The 13484-nt window shown below is 38.2% G+C and overlaps 1 protein-coding gene across 10 annotated transcripts in view; it reads right to left on the bottom strand.

Moving 5' to 3' along the window:
- LOC118579893 (putative RNA-binding protein Luc7-like 2) overlaps window positions 1-13484 on the bottom strand; it is a 62284-nt gene that overhangs the window by 12061 nt on the left and 36739 nt on the right. For 8 of the 10 annotated variants that reach the window (XM_036181672.1, XM_036181671.1, XM_036181669.1 and 5 more), the window contains 4 exons: window positions 10656-10799; window positions 7670-7846; window positions 6707-6798; window positions 1025-1054 (listed from right to left, as the gene is read on the bottom strand). In XM_036181672.1, coding sequence (XP_036037565.1) covers window positions 1025-1054; window positions 6707-6798; window positions 7670-7846; window positions 10656-10799 — 443 coding nt within the window. The remainder of the gene's footprint in view (window positions 1-1024; window positions 1055-6706; window positions 6799-7669; window positions 7847-10655; window positions 10800-13484) is intronic. The other 2 variants (XM_036181675.1, XM_036181670.1) reach the window with 1 other exon arrangement.

A 13484-nucleotide genomic window follows, 5' to 3' on the forward strand; every position in this document is an offset into this window, starting at 1 on the left:
GCAGTGGTGGCGCATGCCTTTAATCCCAGCACTTGGGAGGCAGAGGCAGGCGGAACTCTGTGAGTTCGAGGACAGCCTGGATTACAGAGTGAGTTCCAGGAAAGGCGCCAAAGCTACATACATAAAGAAACCCTGTCTCAAAAAAAAAACAAAAGAGCAGAAGAAACTTGGGGAGCTAAAAGCCAAGACCATGGAAAGGGACCCCTGGCCACAAGTGGAAATAAGAAATCTGAAAAAAAGTAAGAGATTCCTCATATCTGAGATGATGGTAACCCTCTCCCATTCTTATTTAAACATCTGGATTCCCTGCCATAACATCTTTGCCACCTACAGCATGAATGAAGTGTTATCCTGGAGCCTGTTAAACATCTGGATTCCCCACTATAACATCTTTGCCACCTATAGTCAGAATGAAGTATTATCCTGGAGCTGATTGTACATTGTAATAAACTTTTGCAATAAATAAATAAATAGATAGATAGATAGATAGATAAACAGATAAATAAATATGATAAATAATACAATGGCTCATCGTCTCTAGTGTTCAGCAATTGCTACCTCAGCTATAAATTTAAACCCAGTCTGAAATTCTACCAGAGCCTGCAGTTTCATCTTTGTAGTACTCTGAACTCTGTATCACTTTGAATTAAACCAATTCATTAAGGCAAAAAAAAAAATAAATAAAAAAAATAAAAAAAAAATAAAAAAAAAAAAGCTCAAATCTGACCTAACAAAAAGTCAATGAATGATAACCTTTTTTGTTTTTTCTCTCCAAGACAGGGTTTTTTCTCTGTGTAGCCCTGGCTGTTCTGCAACTCACTCTGTAGACCAGGCTAGCCTTGAACTCAGAGTCACACCTGGTGCCTGCCTCCCAAGTGCTGGGAATAAAGTTATGTGCTACCACTGCTCACTCAGTCAGTAATAATTTATTGATTCTCATTAAAATTGACAAGATATATAACCTAAAAACCACACATTTGAAAAACACAGCTTCACTATTTTATCCATCTTCTACAGTACCTACCTTTTGGGATTCTTGCTATGTGAGCGGGACCTAAAAAAAGAATATCTACTTTTAGAGAAATGACTATATAATTTTTTGCGGGGGTGAGGGGGTTTCAAGACAGAGATTCTCTGTGTAGCTTTGTGCCTTTCCTGGGACTCACTTGGTAGCCCAGGCTAGCCTCGAACTCACAGAGACCCACCTGGCTCTGCCTCCCGAGTGCTGGGATTAAAGGCATGCGCCACCACCACCCAGCGAAATAATTAACTATATAATTTTTTAAGCTGGCACAATGTGCTGGTAAATGATATTCTTCCTGAGTTCTGACTTTCACTTCTATAAAAACAAGTCATGTACGTATCAATCCTCATACCCTCCCAGCAAAAAAACCTCTATAGAATTCTGCTTAAAAAAGTATATACTTAGAAAAGAATATACTTCTGGAGACTGAAACTATGTGCTTATCACAAAAACAGTTCTCCAGAAACCATTTCCTAAACTACAACAACAGAAAAAAAAAAAAACAAACAAATAACAAGCAAGGCTTTTTTTGGTTTAGCTTTTTTTCTATAGCTTTCACAGTGTTTTTGTCTTCTATGAACAAAAGAGAATGACTCAAGATCTAAAATGCCCATTTTGAACCTACCACCTCATACTATAGTCCCAGAAAAAACAACTTTATATCTTTATACATTTACATGAATTATATTCTTTAAAAAATTATTTTTGAGTGTGTGTGTGTGTGTGTGTGTGTGTGTACACATGTGAATCTGGGTGTGCATGACTCAGCAGGCTAGATGCATTGAATCCCCTGGAGCTGGAGTCACAGGAAATTGACATTTACCTAATGTGTATGCTGGCAACTGGACTCAGGTCCTCTGGAAGAGGAATGCATGTTCTTAATCACTAAACTATCTCTCCAGCCCAAAAATTATTATTTTATTCCTTTTTTAAAAAGTGTGTGTTTGTCTGCATGACTGAAGTCAGAAGAGGCTGGATCCCCAGAACTGGAGATATGGATAGCTGTAAGCCACCATGTGGATGTTGCTTTTAACTGCCAAGCCCCCATAGTCGCCGGCGGTGGTGGCGCACGCCTTTAATCCCAGCACTTGGGGGACAGAGCCAGGTGGATCTCTGTGAGTTCGAGGCCAGCCTGGTCTCCAAAGTGAGTTCCAGGAAAGGCGCAAAACTACGCAGAGAAACCCTGTCTCGAAAAAACAAAAAAAAAAATAAACCAAAACAAAAAAACTGCCAAGCCATCTCTCCAACTTCCAAATGATCCAGCCCCAGATTAAAATCTTATATAACACAACTTCTCACATTTCCCAGTATAGCATTAGTATTCAATAAACAAACAATTCCAATTCCAAACATTTCATGGGTGCATATATAATATCAAATATATTTTAAAGTATGGTTTGGGTTGTATTAACTATGGTTCTATCCATTCACTCTCTGTGCAACCAGGGGAAAGTTATACATCCTCCCTTAGTTTAATCTATCATTTGAAAGACAGGAACAGCAATATAAATGTCATTAGGTATAAAAAGTCCCCCAAAAGTTAATGTGCTGATGATCTGGTCACTAACTGGTATATCTAATCATCCAGAGTCCATCATAAGGGCTATTATCCAATCAATGGATAATCTACATTTTTTAAAAAAATGTGTGCATGTATACCCCATACACCTGGATACCTGTGGAAGCCAGAAGGTGTTGGATCCCATGGAGCTGGGAGTTACAAGCAGTTGTGCACTGTTCAATGTGTCTGCTGGGAACTGAAAATTTTCCTGAAAGAGGGGCAAGCACCCTTAGCCATTTCTCCAGCCCCTAATGACAGGTTCTTAGTTTGATAGTACTGTTAGGTTATAGAAATCTCTAGGTGAGACCTAGTTCAAAGAAATGGGTACTTTGAAGGGAGGATCTTATGTCTGGACCTGCCCTGTCAACTTATTGTGCTTGCCAACCTTGCACTAAGCAGCTTTTCTCTACCACGACCCTTTGTATCTTTCAGTCATCATGATGTTCTGCCTCAACCATAGGCCCACAGCAATGGAGCCAGTAGACCAGGTGCTAAAACTTCTGAATTCATGAGTCAAAATAAATGTTTCTTCTTTTAAACTGTTTCTCAAGTATTTTCTAACAGCAATGAAAACCTAATACAGATAAACTAAGGCAAATTTCTTAACACAGAGCCTGGCATACACCTAGCTAGTAAATGACATAAGTTTTTAGTTGATTATATCAGAAGAAACTAAAAACCAGCTTGTGTAATTTTATACTATTTTATAACTTTATCTTATGAACATATTTACAGTACTTCCTCAATTCCACAGCACTTAAAGGAGAAAACTGCTTCAACTTTTGTTTTCTTTGAGGCAATCTTACACTGCAGGCCAGGTTGGCTTTGAACTAGGTATTCTACTAAATGATAAAATTAGAGATATGAACCACTACACTTGCTTTGTTTGTTTTGGGGGGATGAGGACTCACTATGTAACTTAGGCTGGTTCCATACTCTACACAGCCTAAGCTAGCCTCAAGGTTGCAGGTCCTTCTACTTCAGATTCCTGTGTGCTGGGATTATAGGTATGTACCACCACCATGCCACCAAATTCATCCAACAGAGTTATAATTTGTAATCAAAAGGAGTAAGAGGTGATCGACTTTCTCACCATCTACAAACATTACAGTCCTATAAAAAGAAACTATGAGGTAGCCAAGTGGTGGTGGTACTTGGGAGGCAGAGGCAGGTGAATGAATTTGAAGCCAGCCTGGTCTACAGAGCAAGTTGTAGGACAGCCTGGACTACACAGAGAAACCCTGTCTCAAAAAAAAAAAAAAAAAAAAAACAAAAAACAAACACAAACAAAAATAAAAACAACAAAAATGAGATCATTTGGGGGTTGGGGATTTAGCTCAGTAGTAGAGCACTTGCCTAGCAAGCGCAAGGCCCTGGGTTTAATCCTCAGCTCTGGCACAAAAAAAAAAAAAAAAAAAAAAAATCACCTGACTTTTTCAGTTGAATCTTAAATTGATAATCCTAACACTATATAAAATGCTTATCTACACTATTATAAATAATGCAATACTGAACAACATCCTTAGAAAAAACAGCCTAGGATTGAGCATAGTGACAGAGTGTTTGAAATCTCTGCACTCAGGCAGTTGGCCTGGGTTGCACAACAAGACCAAGGCTTAACAACCAAATCAGCTAGATATGGTGGTATGCACACTTTAAAGAGGCAGGCAGCTCCCTTTGAGTTCATGACCAGTCTGCTCTACAGAGGTCCAGGATAGCTAGACATACACAGAGACCTTGTCTCAATAATAATAATAAAGCAAACCAACAAGAGACTTTGTTTAAAAAGGTGAAAGGCAAGAACCAATTCCAGAAAACTTCCTCTGACTTACACACACACACACACACACACACACACACACACACACCCCACATTGGAGAGGTACTGACATACCACCACCCCCAACAGAAAAACTTGGGGGTGTATATAATAACCTCAACATACACTAAAAACAAAGAGGCTAAGTTCTGAAATAAAACTTGTTAAATGGAAAACATAGGGAGAGAGAAATGGTGAAGGGGGTCAGACAGTAAGAGAAATAGAGCAAGAGATAGACAAAAAATTTCTCAAGACAGATGACACAGCATTGTACTGTTTCGTCCTTAAAATTAAAAAAGGCTGCCAGCTAAAAGCCAGTGAAATGGCTCAGTAAGAGTTCAGCTCCCATGGTGAAAGTCTGGACCTCCACTATACAGTGTGACACACGTGTGCCTGCCATGTGTGTGAGCAAGTACACACATGCACACACAGCTATGTAACACAAAATAAAATTCACCTAAATTGAGAATAATATGCTCAGAGCTTTTGAGTTAGCATGATCAGTAATTATCTTAGGTATTATCTTACAGTATCTCTGAGAGAAGGTATTTAATTCCAAAGACATAATGCAATCAGGAGAACTATAAATTTCTTTATGGCATGACTGTCTATTATAAAGTGCTCAAAGTTCTGAACATGTTGCCAATGAGTAACAAAGACTTACAAAGATGTTCAAAACACTCCAAATATGAAAATACTAAATTTACCAGTTAATACAAGCAGACTTGCTATATCAAGTTAATGAATTTTTATAATTTATGGCTAAGCTGGAAAGGGTGGCATAGGGGAGGCAGAGGCCAGTCTGGGTACAGAACAAGTTTCAGGACAGCCAAAACTACACAGAGAAACTCTGTCTTGAAAAACAGACAAAAACCAAAAGAAAAGAAAATAATTTATGGCTCCTACAATTGAGAAGATAGTAATAGCTTAATATAAAAACAGAAACTCGGAGCTGGAGAGAAGGCTCAGAGGTTAAGAGCACTGACTGCTCTTCCAGAGGTCTTGAGTTCAATTCCCAGCACCCACATGGTGGCTCACAACCATCTGTAATAAGATCTGACACCCTCTTCTGTGTACATAATAAATAAATAAATAAATCTTAAAAAAAAAAAAAAAAAAAAAAACCCAGAAACTCCCAAATCTTTCTTCAAAACATATAAAAGGTGGCATGTTAGAGTGCTTGCATGTACTAAGCCCTGGGCTCAAGGCCTAAAACCACAAAAAAAAAAAAAAAAAGAGAGAGAGAGAGAGAGAGAAAAGGCCACAGTTCTATGCTAAGAAGGTACAAATCAAAATTTAACCCAGTATTAAAAAAAAAAAAATCAATGTAGCAAGAGGTTTTACTGTAACTCATTCAACCTAAAAGACACAAGACTTTGCCTTTCTACAATCTTGAAAGAAATCACAATAGCTCAGTTAAATGGCTAAGAGCTGTTAAAGGCTGAATGAACACTCCCAGCATGAAAATGTGAAGTCCAGACATGATACACAAAAACTAGGATTTCTGGATCTTCATATTTTAAATTAGAGATGCTAAACAAGTAATGCTTGTTTATTCAGACTCTCCAATTCAGAAACTTCAAATTTTGCAACATTTCTGGTTTAAAGCATTTTAGATAAATACAAGCTATTGAATCTGTATTATTTCTATTAAAATGGTCTTGCATGGTAATTTTTTGTTTGCTTGTCTTTTTTTTTTTTTTTTTTTCGAGACAGTGTTTCTCTGTGTAGCATTGGCTGTCCTAGAACTCATTATGTAGCCCAGGCTGGCCTCAAACTCAGAGATGACCTGCCTCTGCCTCCCAAGTACAGGGATTAAATGAGTACATCACACAGCCTAGTCCTACTAATCCTTTGATTGCCTTTTATCTAAAATGTGTTTGACCATCTTATTCTATCCTCATGTCACTTAATATCTGTAATTTTTTTCAACTATTAATTTTAATTTATCTTGTGCGCCCCCATGTGCCACAGTATGCCATGCTATTAGAGGTCAGAGGACAACCTTTGGGAACTGGTTTTTGACTTCTACCTTGTGGGTCTCTGGGACTGACTGCCACCATGCCTGGCTTGCATGGTAACATTCTTTTTATTGTTTATTTTTTGGAGCTGAGGATCAAACCCCTGGCCTTTGCGCTCAATCACTGAGCTAAATCCCCCACCCCCATGGTAACATTCTTTAAAGGCAAAAATTTCAAAATTCCTATGGCCAGAACCACTTTAATAGCATCTTCAAGTCATATTTCCTTCAGGCTGGAGACTGAGCCTCAAACACATGCACTATTTCTGATGCCATTCATACCTCCTCAGTTTCTCCCGTTCTTCTCTCTCCCTCTCTTCTCTTCGTTTCAGACGTTCCTGGTTTCTTTTCTCCTGCTTCTCAGCTACAACTCTCTGTAAAATAATAATAATTTAAAAATCAGTTGTAAATTTATTGGGCAAATCTTTAAGAATCTTTACCTTAAACTATATGTTTTTCCATATAGTACAATTAACACAACTGAAAAATTTTGTCAGGTACAATTATTAGACTTCCAAGATGGCTTTCCATAATTGTGGAAAACATGTAAAACTTCACGATTCACCATTACTTGTTTTTTTCCAAGCATGCTACCACTGAGCTCCAGCCCCACCCCCAACATTCCTTAATGACATTTAAAAAAAAAAAAAAATCACATCTACAGGCTGGAGAAATGGTCCAGAGGTTAAGAGCACTGACTACTCCTCCAAAGTTCCAGAATTCAATTCCCAACAACCACATAATGGCTCATCACCTACTATAAAAAGATCTGATGCCAAGCCAGGCAGTAGTGGCACATGGCTTTAGTCCCAGCACTCAGGAGGCTGGTGGATCTCTGTGAATTTGAGGCCAGCCTGGTCTACAAAGTGAGTTCTAGGACACGCACCAAAGCTACACAAAGGAACCCTGTCTGGAGAAAACCAAAAAAATAAAAGATCTGATGCCTTATTCTGGCATGCAAGCAAACAGAACACTGTATACATAATAAATCATTTTAAAAAATTGCATCTATATGATCTTCCCTCTGTTTCTCACCATTATAATGCATTTTAAAGTCTCAATACTGTTGAATCAGAATAAACACTACTATTCAAAAACTAACTGTAATTACAGTAGTAGGCAGGCTAAGACAAGAATGTCAGTAGTTCAAGACCAACTAGAACCACACAGCAAGGCCTTGTCAATGAAATCAAAAGAAAACGGACAGAGTAAATAGAGTGAGGGATATTAATTTACACAATGTACCTTTAATTCTTCGAGTTTCTCTCTTATTTCAATAAATCCCAGGTGCAGTTTACCCCCAAAATGATCAGCAAGTCGCCTGTCATTATCATGAAGACCTAAATATGCAGAACAGACTTCACAGACTCGAAGTTTCTGCTGCTGGAAACTGGAAGCTGGCATAGAATTTCGATAAACTTCCTAAACAAAAGTGAGAAAAACAATGACCATACAAATGTCCTTAAAATTTCTCTAAGAAAATATACTATATATACATATAAAACATTGTTCCAATAACTCCTTTGAAAGAGAGCTCTGTTGAAGGTCAAAGCTTCACCTATTTTACTTCCCCCATTAACAAGACAACCGATGAATTGTTAATCTTCATCACAATGCCGATGACTTGTTCCCAAACATTACATGGTGTTCATAAATGAACAATACAGAGTAGTAAATTTATCAATCTACTATCCTCTTTTCCTTTACTAAGGTAATTCTGTTTTCCACATGTGTCTATATACATGAATGTGGATCAATATGTCAGAGTTATGTATTTATGTACACAGGTATACACACACACACACACACACACACACACACACACACACACACACCTACGAATTTAAATATATTATAAAGGTGGCACACACCTTTAATCCCAGCACTCGGGAGACAGAGCCAGGCAGATCTGTGAGTTCAAGGCCAGCCTGGTCTACAGAGCAAGATCCAGAAAAGGCTTCAAAAGCTACAGAGAAGCCCTGTGGAGGAGGAGGGAGGGTGCCAGGATGGATTATAAAGGGGATGGAGAGGTGGCTTAGTAGTTAAAAAGCACTGGCTACTCTTCCAGAGGAACTGGGTTCTATGCTTAGCAGCTAAATGGCAGCTTACAACTATCATAACTCCAACCCCAAGGTATATACATACTACCTTCTTCCAGCCTCTGGGAATCAGGTATGTACAAAGTGCATACATATATAAATAGGCAAAATACCCATATACATTAAAAAAATTAAGACTTTTTTAAGGGGGAGGGTAATTTCAAAAGTGTAAATAAGATACTTACTAGTCACAAAATAAAAATACTTCACAATGGGGAAATTGATACCATGATCACAAATTGCACAAACTACAGAGACAGGGATATCACAAGCTCAAGAATACACTGAGCAGTTTCAAGGCCCTCTTGTTTTAACAGGAAAAATTTAAAAGGTAAAAATTAATCAGGCAGTGGTGGCGCACACCTTTATTCTCAGCATGGGAGGCAGAGGCAGGCAAATCTCTTGAGTTCAAGGCCAGCCTACAGAACGAGTTCCCAAACAACCAGTGCTACACAGATAAACCATGTCTCAAAAAAATCAAAACAGAAAAAAAGGGGGGAGGGGTCAGTGGAGGGGAGAGGATATAAGCTCAGTGATTGAATGTTTGCCTTGTCTACTTGCATGAAGCCCCAGGTTCAACCCTAAGAGAAAGGAATTATGTGAAAATAACTAACATGTATTCAATGCAGTAGGCCTTTGTCTTTCTCCAGCTAATATTTTCTTGATGTCTTAGGGCCACCACTATGATATGGGTATTATAAAGGTGCTGTAAGGAACAATGAGTTTTTCCTTTTATCCTTCTTCCTCTCAATTTGTCTTCTTCTGGTTCTAAATACTAACATTGAGACTATAAGTATACTAAAGAAGAAGCTACTAAAATTGTTTCTTTTCTGCTTTTCCACACCAGTATGAAGAACAGAAGTAGTAGAACAGAATAGAAAAAGAGAAGAGAAAACAGTATGTACCCAATGTGGAGACACAAATTACTCAGGACCAGAGAATTTCTGAGCTTACTTTACCTAGCAGGGCTGCATAAGGAGATGATTTGGTCAGAGGTGTGTTTACCAGGTGTTTGGAAGGGTCTACACTTGGCTATACACTGTGCTTTGATCTTGCAAGGGGGAAGTCTTTTGCCTCTACCCTTGGCATGTTACAAAAAGCCCTTTTCAATAAAGGATGAGGCTGTTGGGTATTGATCCAGACCCTCCTGAAGCTATCCTGTGTTTCTTTCTTCTCTATCTGGTATTTCTTCACTCCTCTCTCCTCCACCAAAGAACCCTTTAAAAAGCAGGAGCTGGACTCCCACAACCCAACATCAGTTTGAATGACAGGGCTTCCTTTTTAATCTGGTCACAACAGAACCAGCCATCTTTTTCTTTATTTCAAGACAGGGTCTCAATAGATAGGTTGGTTACAAATTTATGATCCTCTTACTCAAGTTTTCCAACTGCTAGGATTGTAGGTGGGAGTCACTTCACCTACAACTATGTACTTCAAATATATCTGAATTTCTACATATCAAGGGGTAGGTACACCAACCCATCAAAACAGAATTTGTTTAAATGATGTTAGATTTTAGGCTTTAGATTTCTATCATAACATGAAATGAGAGAAGGCCCCCAAGGAATTAGCAGATTATAACTGCTATAGTAAGTAAAACTGATGAGGAAAAGGGTACATAGCACAGTGTATATAGGTTTTTTTTTTTTAATGTGGATAATTGGTTTAATTACATTTATGAGTTATAAATTTCAATATAGCCATGACACCAATTTTCTAAAACCACTTTAAAACAGAACCCAACATTATAACAGCAATTACTTAAATATTCCTAAACTGATTTAATTTTCTTGAATAAAATTTTGAATAATTTCCAGTTAAACATAAATTTACCAATATTAAGAACATATCTCTTGCTGGGAGGCACAAGCCTTTAATCCAAATACTTGGGAGGCGGAGCCAGGTGGATCTCTGTGAGTTCAAGGTCAGCCTTTCTAGACAGTGAGATCCAAGACAGAAACCAAAACTACACAGAGAAACCCTGTCTTAAAAAAAAAACCAACCCCCACTCCCAAAGAACTTATCTCTTTCCAAGACACCTGGGTCTCAAAACAGAACAAAAAAAAAAAAAGAAAGAAAGAAAGAAAGAAAGAAAGAAAGAAAGAGAGAGAGAAAGAGAAAGGTAATTTTACCTCTGCTTCTCTTTTCTTTGCCCGTGCTTTCTCTACTTCATCCATGACTTTTTGAGATTCTTCCACATTTCCTTCAGCTCCTAGTTGTTCCACTTTGGCCAACAATTTACCTATTTCTTCATTTAACTCATGAACACGCTCTGCCTAGGAAAACAAAAGAGAAGATCATTAATGAAAAGCTAAAAAGATGACTCAGCAGTTAAGACCACTGGCTGCAATTCTAGAGAACCTGGATTCAATTCCCACCACCCACATTGTAGTTAACAGCCATCTGTAACACTAGTTCCAGGGAACCCAATGCCCTATTCTGGCCTCCACAGGTACCAGGCCCGTGTATGGTGCACAGACATATATGCAGTCAAAACATGCATATACATTAAAAAAAAAAAAAAAAAATCAGGGGGCTGGAGAGATGGCTCAGAGGTTAAGAGCACCAACTGCTCTTCCAGAGGTCCTGAGTTCAATTCCCAGCAACCACATGGTGGCTCACAACCATCTGTAATGGGATCTGGTGCCTTCTTCTGGCCTGTTGTCAAACATCCTGTATACATAATAAATAAATAAATAAATAAATCCTTTAAAAAAAAAAAAAAAGGAGCATAACAATGTATTTCAGAAACTCATAAAAAGTCCCAATGAAGATCCGTTTATGAAGCCAGACAAGTCTTGCTACAGTCTAGGCTGGACTCTGTTCCTAATTGTCCTTCTTATGCCCAAGTACAAATATATATCACCACACTCAGAAATGAAACATTAACTTAACAGAAACTTACAATCTTAACAAAGTAGTATTCCAGTAATATTTACTTCTTAAAGTGTCCCCAATGCAAGACATCCCTTTTCTCAAGGGTTCCAACTCTTTTATGACTATTCTTTTATCAAAGTGTTTTCTTTAAATCATTGGAAGATTGTATTAATAGCCAAAGATCAATCTTCCTGCATCTGCTCCCTTACAATTGTACTTTGATTCTAAACCTACACACACATTTGCTTTGATTATGGCAACGGAGGAGAACAAGCATGTCCGAAGAAACAGCTTAAAAAACAATGCATAACTGTGTATGATGCTTCTGCCTCTCTTCAACCACTAAAAGAACATGATTAGCCTAGCCCTCAAGGAATAGCTCAGTAATCTCTAAGATGGCTGAAGCAATTCTACATACAAAAATAAAAGCCTCAGTGACCCATTTAAAAAAAAAAAAAAAAAGAGGGCCAGGCGGTGGTGGTGCACGCCTTTAATCTCAGCACTTGGGAGGCAGAGCCAGACAGATCTCTGTGAGTTCGAGGCCAGACTGGTCTACAGAGCAAGATCTAGGAAAGGCACAAAGCTACACAGAGAAAAACCCTGTCTCAAAAACCAAAAAAGAAAAGAAAAGAAAACAAAACATGATTAGCCTAACCCTCAAAGAATGGCTCAGTAGCCTCCAGCTGACTATAAAACATGTGGGCTAGGCGGTGGTGGCGCACGCCTGCCTGTAATCCCAACACTCGGGAGGCCGAGGAAGGTGGATCTCTGTGAGTTCAAGGCCAGCCTGATCTACAGAGCTAGTCCAGGACAGGCTCCAAAGCCACAGAGAAACCCTGCCCCCCACCTCGCCTCCCCCCAATGATGGACATGTGCCAGGACATCCCTGCTGAGACAAGAGTACTGTGCAATCTAACTGATCTATTACATGCAGTAACATAAGTCATTGAATTTGAGGTCATTAGTTATCTAGCTCTTCTGTAGTGAATGGATGACCAATGTAATACTGCACAACCAATAGTCTGTAGAACCTAATTACTTGTAGATGGCTTAACCATGAGATACAAGATTCCTTATATCAGCGGTTCTCAACCCTCCTAATGCTGCCTGTCACCCTTTAATACAGTTCCTCATATTGTGGTGACTCCCAAATGTGAAAGTATTTTCATTGCTACTTCAGTACCTTAAACTATTAGCTACACAAGCTTATGTGTGTTAAAAACAAAAGAATCAGGGACCGGAGCGATAGTTCAGTGGTTCAGAGCTTTTGCTGCACTTATAGAGGACTCAGATCCAGTACCTAGCATCCCTATCAGAGGGTCCACAGCTGTAACTCCAGTTTCAGGGGTTCTGATTCACTCACTTAGAACTGCATGGGTACCAGGTATGAACATGTTGTACACACAAAACCAAAGCAATAAACACTCACGCACATAAAAATAAGTCTTTAAAAAAAAAAAAAAAGACAAGCAGTGGTAGCACATGCCTTTAATCCAAGCACTTGGGAGGCAGAGGCAGGGGGTTATCTTTGAGTTCAAGGCTAGCCTGGTGTACAGAACTAGTTCCAGGACAGCTAGACAGAGAAATCTTGTCTCGAAAACTAAATAAAGGAGCTATACATATATTTATTATATGCAAATGACTGCATGCATGATCAGCAAATTCTGAATAAAATATAATTATCAATATTACTTTGTTGTATTAGTTGTTAACATTTGAGTAGATAAAGATAATTCCATAGAATTGAGGTAGATCACTGACTCTACTCTGATAAAGAGAAAATTAGAATAAATGGGTAGATCATTGAATCTATTCTAAAAAGAAAAGAGGAAAGATATAAAACTGACAAAAGTTAGAATATTGAATCTATTGTGAAAAGAAAAAAGAGAGAATATGGATATAAGATTTAAAAAGGAGACTATTGAATATATTTTTTAAATGGAACTACTTGTTTTACATAAGATAAGTAACAAAAATTTTTTGTCTGAGTTTATCAAATATTACTGTACTAGACATTGTGAATGTATATAATGAAGTTTTTTGTCTGTATCTGTCAAATGTTAATGGACTAGACATTGTTAATG

Source organism: Onychomys torridus, chromosome 3, assembly GCF_903995425.1.
Source record: "Onychomys torridus chromosome 3, mOncTor1.1, whole genome shotgun sequence".
NCBI lineage: Eukaryota > Metazoa > Chordata > Mammalia > Rodentia > Cricetidae > Onychomys > Onychomys torridus.